This window comes from Oncorhynchus tshawytscha, linkage group LG31, assembly GCF_018296145.1.
Source record: "Oncorhynchus tshawytscha isolate Ot180627B linkage group LG31, Otsh_v2.0, whole genome shotgun sequence".
Classification (NCBI taxonomy): domain Eukaryota; kingdom Metazoa; phylum Chordata; class Actinopteri; order Salmoniformes; family Salmonidae; genus Oncorhynchus; species Oncorhynchus tshawytscha.
Window position 1 is genome coordinate 10554356 of NC_056459.1, and position 8236 is coordinate 10562591.

General features: G+C 40.1%; 1 protein-coding gene across 1 annotated transcript; it reads right to left on the reverse strand.

Annotated features, from left to right (window-relative positions):
- Window positions 1-1435: 1435 nt before the first annotated feature.
- On the reverse strand, window positions 1436-7568 carry LOC112229728 (protein S100-A13). Its single transcript, XM_024395725.2, has 3 exons — window positions 7417-7568; window positions 5233-5364; window positions 1436-2312 (listed from the first exon to the last, which is right to left on the reverse strand). Exons 1-3 carry the CDS (start codon window positions 7426-7428, stop codon window positions 2145-2147), a joined length of 312 nt encoding a protein of 103 aa, XP_024251493.1. The 5' UTR covers window positions 7429-7568; the 3' UTR covers window positions 1436-2144.
- Between the last annotated feature and the right edge of the window lie 668 nt (window positions 7569-8236).

Genomic DNA, 8236 nt, shown 5'->3' on the forward strand with positions numbered 1-8236 from the left:
AGGTGAAAGCTTTGATCGCTTATTGATGTCACCTGTTAAATCCACTTCAATCAGTGTAGGAGACAAGTCACAGAAGGATTTGTAAGCCTTGAGACAATTGAGATGTTCAATTCAGAGGGTGAATGAGCAAGACAAAAGATTGAAGTGCCTTTGAACGGGGTATGGTAGTAAATGCCAGACGTGCCTGTTTGTTGTCAAGAACTGCAACTCTGTTGTTTTTTTCACGCTCAACAGTTTCCCATGTGTATCAAGAATGGTCCACCACCCAAGGGACATCCAGTCAACTTGGCACAACAACTCTAGGAAGCATTGGAGTCAACATGGGCCAGCATCCCAGTGGAACACTTTCGACACCTTGTAGAGGCCATGCCCTGACAAATTGAGGCTGTTCTGGGGGCAAAGGGGGTAGGTGCAACTTAATATTAAGAAGGTGTTCTTAATGTTTTGTACACTCTCATAAAGAGTATAATCTCATAAAACATTTTTTTTTTAAAGTCTCAGTGTCGTTATCCTCACAAGGGTGATGGAGTACTGAAAACAGGGGTGTCAAAATAAATGTATATTACCAATTTAACAAAATCTCTTTCTTTGAGCAAGTGTATTAGTATAAAATAATAATAATAATAATATATATAAAAAATTGAGAATGCAATATAGCTCAGTATTTTTAATATTTTATGCAGTCTCTCTTGGTCTTTACCTTTTATGGGGAGTGGGGGGGGGGGTGGACCATCCCTTTTGTCCTGATTCAACAGACACTTACCTCTGGGTGAGTCATGTAAAGTTTCATGTAAAGTTTCTCCTCATTTCCTCTTGCTTGCTCTAGTTGTCGCTCACTCAATCTCACATGTGTGCAGTTGCAGAGAAGAGGAAGAGATTAGCCAATTACACTCATTTCTAATAACAGCATGTCTTACCTTTTTTTTGTATGCCGGACAGTGCCTGATTTGACCTTGTCTGGTTTTCAATGCAGTATTACACTTGGCTCTAACAACGTTTGAATGCTGAAGGTGCCGCTCAGATGTATAAATATTAGATTCTGACTTGTAGATCATGTATTATCAGACTTGGAGATAGATCATTTACATGTTTCAATTCAGTCACAAAATATTACAGGTATTTCCGGAAGGCGGAGAGAAAAACATCATAGAACTGGCGCTGTGCAACGTTTGGGTGTATATTTAGTGGTTTTGCACATCTTTCGTGACTTATGAAGACACTGACATTTTTTATTTGAGAATTTGTGAATGTGTTTGCTATTGTTATGAAGCTTTAGCTGTCAGTATTACTGTTGCTGCATTCTGTATTCTGAGTTCTGTTCTTATGCTTCTGCATCATGGGATGAAGGTGAAGGCCTCGAGGGGAGCTGCCAGAAGCAAACGTTGAACCAAAATAACTGCTTGGCTGGGGGAAAAACACATTATAATAAATTATATGATTTTAGGAGTTAAGTCCTTTATTGTTATTGTAATTCATTCCTTTCTGTCATGTTTCTTTTTATTGTATTTTTACTAATAGTATGTCAATAGGTTTCAGTTACCACAGGACCAGTTGTTCACCAAAAAGTTCCACAGGACCATATAGATCCCATAAAAAACCTTGTGGTACAGCAAGGATCACGATTACCACATAAACCTGAATTCCTGTGGTATACAGCTACCACACAATTTACCATTACAACAACAATTACCATACCATGTGGTTACACCAAATAATCACAAACAAAAAACATTGAATTACCACATAAAAACAAAACAAAATTACCATACAAACCACAGGATTTGTACCCCAGCAATAACAAATTTATGCAGTAAAATGTTCCAAAATACCACACAATGTCTGGATACCACAGGTCAGGTACCACAGGAATAGCCCAGAGTTCCACCCCAATGGGCAAAATCAACATTGTTTCCACGTCATGTCAACCCCAAAAACAAATGTGATGATGTTAAATCAAGGAGATGAGCACTGCTGGCACTACCTAGCATGGGGAATAAAATGCCTGTAGTGGGAGGGGTGAGTACTATGTGAGTGTCCAGGGTTGGATGGGAGCAGTACGGTGAGAAGGGGTACTGACACTGGGTGGGATACTATGAGGCTTTCTGGATCCCCCTGGCTCACACCACCGTCAGAAGGCATGGACCTTACAGGAGCACACAGCTGCTCTTGGACACTTTCTTACTAATGAGGTCATGCTGCGTGGTGGCCAGCGACTGGATCAAGCCCCAGAAGTGCTTGAAGGTGATTCCCTCACCGTCCGACACACCCATCTGTTTCATCATCTTGCCCAGACCTTGCTCTGAGCCTCCAGTCTGGGGGAGGGAGGGAGCACAAAAACAACTCTTTATAATATAGGCATGGTATTTAACACTTAATAAGCACTTGTAATAAGAAATAAAGTAATCATGTATAGACATGTGTAAGCAGAAAGTTAGCAGTTAGTCTTTTACACTTTTGAGAGTATAACATTGTTGCCTTCATTACTCGGTAGGCTATATTCACAACAGTACTACTGATATCCTCAGCGTAGTAATTATGTTTGACTTCATAATCCAATATTGTTCACTCTTCAACTGTACTGTATGCAGCTGTATCAACCTGGACTCAGGGGTAGACGTAACATAGTAGATGTACATTTTTCTCCCTCCATTTAGTATGTGCATATGGCGGAGGCGTCGGTGAACGCTCAAATGGAGGGGCGAGGGGAATGGAGTGATTTGGTATTCAGCCAAAGTGTGAACTTTGTCAACTGTGTCATATGTTTCAGGCGTTGTTACCCTCTAGTGGTTATAGATCCATGGCTCTTTTTCTAGGAATCACCACCATATTTTACAATAGGTATGAGGTTATTTTCTGCAGTGGTGTAAAGTACTTATGTAAAAATACTTTAAAGTAATACTTAAGTATTTTGGGGGGGTATCTGTACTGTACTTCACTACATTCCGAAAGATAATAATGTACTTTTTACTCCATACATTTTTCCTGACACCCAAAGTACACATTACATTTCGACAGGAAAATGGTCCAATTCACACACTTGTCACGAGAACATCCCTACTGACCCTTATCTAAACACTAACACCTACTGACCGACTAAACACAAATGCTTTGTTTGTAAATGAATGTCTGTGTTGGAGTGTGCCCCTGGCTATCCGTAAATAAATAAAAAACAAGAAAATGGTGCCGTCTGGTTTGCTTAATATAAGTAGTTTGAAATGATGTATACTTTTACTTTTACTCTTGTATACTGAAGTATATTTTTGCAATTACATTTACTTTTGATACTAAAGTATGTGTAAAACCAAATACTTTTAGACTTTTACTCAAGTATTATTTTACTGGGTGGCTTTCACTTTTACTTGAGTCATTTTCTATTAAGGTATCTTAAACTTTACTCAAGTACGACATTTGAGTACTTTTTCCAACACTGATTTTCTGCTTATACAACCTTTCGACGCCAAACCCACCACTGGTGTGCGTGGCCAAAGAGCTCTATTATGATGTCATCTGAACATGGCACCGGTTCTAATCCAAGTGCCAATACTGTTTAGCAAACTCCAGTCGTTTACATTTGTTGGATGACATGAAAATAGACCTCTTTGGCCACTCGACCTGAATGCACTGTATGTCCGAGCTGTTGTGGCTAACTATTGTGTAGCAGAAATACTCTACTTGATTGTCAAGTGGTGGATGAAGTCGACTTGGTGCAAGGAGTCATATTACAATTAGGCCTACAGTTGTTCTGTTCTTTTCTGTTCATAAGGAAAACTGTTATTTACTTCTCTGTCAGAACATTTAATCCCGCTCCAGATGAGAGAACAACCTTAAACTTTCATCACTTGTTCATATATTTGAACGGACCTTTTCCTGTTTTTCAGAAGCATAGCTATCTTTGTCACCCTCTGGCAGATTCAGACTCGTCCTGGAAAACCGCCTTAGGCCTCAGACAACTAAGCAGCGAGTTCCAAAATGAAGATACTTTGGACTTTTTATTGTTTCAAATAAAGCATGTGTCAGATTCAGTTCCTAGCGAGACGTTTAACTTTAAAGGGCCAGTGCCCTTGTTTTATATACACTGAGAACACCTGCCTAATATTGAGTTGCACCCCCCCTCTTTTGCTCTCAGAACCGCCTCAATTCGTCGGGGCATGTACTCTATAAGGTGTCAAGTGTTCCACTGTGATGCTGGCCTATGTTGACTCCAGTGCTTCCCAAAGTTGTGTGAAGTTGGCTGGATTCCTTTGGGTAGAGGACCATTCTTGATACTTATGGGAAACTGTTGAGCGTGAAAAACCCAGCAGCGTTGCAGTTCTTGACAAAATGAGGATGCCCATGGTACACATACACAATACATGTCTCAATTGTCTCAAGGCTTAAAAATCCTTCTTTAACCTGTCTCCTCACCTTCATCTGCACTGATTGAAGTGGATTTAACAAGTTACACCAATAAGGGATCATAGGTTTCACCGGGATTCGACTGATCAGTCTGTCATGGAAAGAGCAGGTGTTCATGTTTTGTACACTCAGTGTATATTTAAACACTATGAGGTTGGAATAATACTGTGAAATTGGGAAGAGCTGTTTATAAAGACTGGCTGAAATTTCTGCCTGTTTTGGTGGGATGGAGTTTTGGCCTGTCTGGTGTTATCACCAGGCGGTATAAGGTAATAGACAAATAACAAAGAGTTTTAAACCTCTCTGCCAATAAAATCTAGTTTTCAGGTTATATATCCCTCTCATTAGGCTCGTCCAATTAGGCCCCTCACTCAGACCACTCCCAGACAGTCCTAATTCAATTATTTTTGTGTCTTTTTGCCCATTTTAATTGAAAAACCATAACAGTAAAGTACTTAATTGTTACCCAGAAATGATTTGATATTGAGAGAAAATATGGCTGCATTGGGCCTTTAAACCATGGACATCCAGATAGTTTACAATCCAGCGTAGGTGCTCATGATATGTGCTAACATGTTTAAAACTCAATTGGTTACTGAGTGCCAAGTAGATTACAGCCAAGTTTATTTTGCATCCAGCCTGGCAACCAACGCCTGCAGGCTTTTCCTGAGTGTTTGTTTGGGAGTCATAGGATGCGGCGTGTACTGTATGTGTGTGGTTGAGTGGGGGGGGTGGGGGGGGTAGTAAGAGTCAGAGTCACGCCCTACTGGTAGAATCAATGGCAGGTGTGGCCGGGGAGGGCGAGGGCAATGTAGCTGACAGTTGCAGCTTATGTACCTTGACTAAGTTGGGCAGCTGGGAGGAGAGGAGGTCTTTGAACTCTTTGGTTTGGAGCGTGGGACCTTTATTGGCCGCAGCGGCATGGAACTTTGTGACCAAAGTGTTGATGGCCTTTTCCAGGTCGGAGTGCTGCGCCAGAGGAGGAGAAATGAACGAGTTAGGGTGGGGGGATCAAATAATATAACAATAACAAAAGCATTATCTGACAGTACTTTGAAGTTCATTATGTGATGTTTATTATTATAATAGATCATTAAGAAAGAAAGTTAACATATTCATCAGACAGACTCCCCAGGTGAGTGCTGAAGTGTACCAACCTCCACTCAATTTAGTCCCAAATACCAAAACAATCAGACACACTCACTTCCTCCCTCAAGTGCATATCCAGCATGCCTCCATGCGTCGGAAGTTTACGCAAAGACGACACTCCGATGTTTAACCCTGTCCTTGAGTGACTGTTCGAACAACACTGCAGCATTCTTCTCCGCACAAATCACGCACTAACCAACTCTGTGTCGTTTTTGTCAATGTTGAATAGTTAGTATTGTGCTATAAACCTAATAAGCCACAAAACAACTAACAGTATGCTCATGGGTGACATAGGATGACAGAGTTTTAAAGAAAACATTGTGAGAAATAATATGCTGAGTGAAAAGTACAGTTATACAGTTAGTTATACTTCCAGGTTACAAATGACTTGTTTGAAAAGTAGACCTTATGTTTGGCAGTGGAATATGAAACTGTGTCACACAGACTTGTTATGTTGATCATTGTGAAGGACATCATTCCATACTCTCTTTAAATGAAGAACCAAACACCCAATCTATTGTAACTGTTGTTTTTTTTGTTCATACTACTTTTTATTTATATCCTAAATCACTAACATCAAATAACTGTTCAGGGACTTTGCTATGTCACTCACCCCTATTCAAATAGATATTTGAATATGCTATTGAAATGTGAGCATCTGTGGGTGGGTCGGGAGGAGAAGCTTAAGTAACGAGAGACTATTGGAAGGCAAATTGAGACAACTTGTCTACATGTAGAAGGTACTTGAAATACCTGCAGGTTGGGGTAGCTACAGTATGACAGCTCAACCCCTGACTGTTTATTTTCAGGGTGTGCCAGGAGTGGAGTGGCCATCTGGAATTTCGGGCAAATGCCAGATGGGCTGTTACATTTTTTACCCATTGGGCCTGTCTAACTTTTGTTTTTCACACCAAATGATCACTATCTGGCTAATAATGGGGGCCTCGAGGAAAAAACTGGGGCGTTGTGTCAGTCCGTCCGTCTGTCTGTCTGTTCGTCTAGCTGTCACTAATCTCCAAAGAAGGTCTCTGTGGCATAGGCCATGGGGACGGAATAAGAAGGGACTGATTGCCTCCCCGTGCTTTCCATTTCCACACATGGTCTGTCTATAGACACAATTGAGAATTGCTCCCTCAACAGCATATGGCCTAGATTCATTTGTTATTGTCCACATTCTTTGCTGCTGTCCAGCATGCACACTGATCAGTGCATTGAAATGATTTGTGGTAAACTCACGTTAAGCTGGCAAAAGTGCATGCAAAGTAGGCTATATGCAAACACCTATAGGACTTAATACGATCTCATGGACTGTGACATGATATAAATTGGATAGCATAATATGTCAATGGAATATTGGTTAAACTACATCTTGTGCCACTTCCAGCGGTAATCAGAACGATGCGTAGAAGTTTGGGGAAGTTATCACCAAAAGAATGCAACAACTCCATTCCTTGCTTCTAGGACGTGATAAGCCACCATCTCTTCAACTGCAACGTTTTGACAAGTGCTGATGAATGAAAATGAATGAATGACATTTTATTTGAATGTCAAATCACCAGTTGGCAACCCATCCCTAATGGGAATAATTGACACATAAACAAACATTACAATAATTCACTGTGGAACGATAATTCTTCTTCCGGTGTTCTCTACATTGCACATCGCATCAAGAGTGAAAAAAATGTATGGTAAAAATCAATACATAGTAGTAAATAAGGTTATCCAAACAATAATTATATCCCTAGAGCAGTAAAAGAATATACATACATACATACACACTGTGTATATACACATATATACAGTACACACATAGATAAATAAATACAGAAAAAAAACCAAAGGTATGATTTTAAAATTGTATAGTAGGCCTACCTGTTCAGCCATTTGGATCGTTTTGTGCTGTCCTTTTTCAAAGTAAAGTTTTCTCTCTGCGACGTTCAGCAATTGCTACTTTTCTCGCTCAGAGTTCAATTGCTTCTGTCACATATTGGCACGATTCCTAAATGATCCCACTCAAGAAAAGAAAAAAATGCAACTTGATTCCACCTTCCGTGTCAGTCAGAGAAAGCTATGGGAAAGTACAGTGCACTCAGTGTAACCCGATACATTGGGACTGTAAACTTCACGAGGCAGACATGCAGTCATATAGGCCTACCACCCTTATTTTATTGCAAAGTTCTCTTTAATTTCGAAGTTTTGCAGAGAGTAGCCTACACAGTTGTGCATTTAAAATATATAGGCTATTCAAGAGGAGCCTGGGAGTGCTTCCCTCAACATCTGGAAACATTTAGCAAAAGTTGAAACAGTCTGCAATTTTACACTGGAATTCTTCATCTTTATTGTTGCATTTTTTGAACCCCTCGTATAAGCCTACCTATTTCATGCAGTGTCTGTACAGCTTTGAATATCCTCCCAAAGAATATTTTTCTCAATAGGCCTATTGTAAGAAACATTTATGAACCATGTATACATGGACGGTCCTTATGGGCAGGCTTTTTTTCCGAGGTTGTTTATAATTGAAGTCGTTTGTCATTGTCCATTCCAATTGCCATTTGGCCTGCATTCATTTTTACAAAGTTATCAGAGGTTGATAAGGACGTTCATTTTTACAAAGTTATCAGAGGTTGATAAGGACGTGCTGGCGAAGTAAAAAGTGATGTGTGCGCAATGAACAGGCACGACAACATTCTTG

Coding starts and splice junctions, on each gene's coding strand:
- LOC112229728 (XM_024395725.2), bottom strand. Junction 2,313..5,232: donor AGCTGCCCAACTTAGTCAAG/GTACATAAGCTG, acceptor TCCCTCCCCCAG/ACTGGAGGCTCAGAGCAAGG.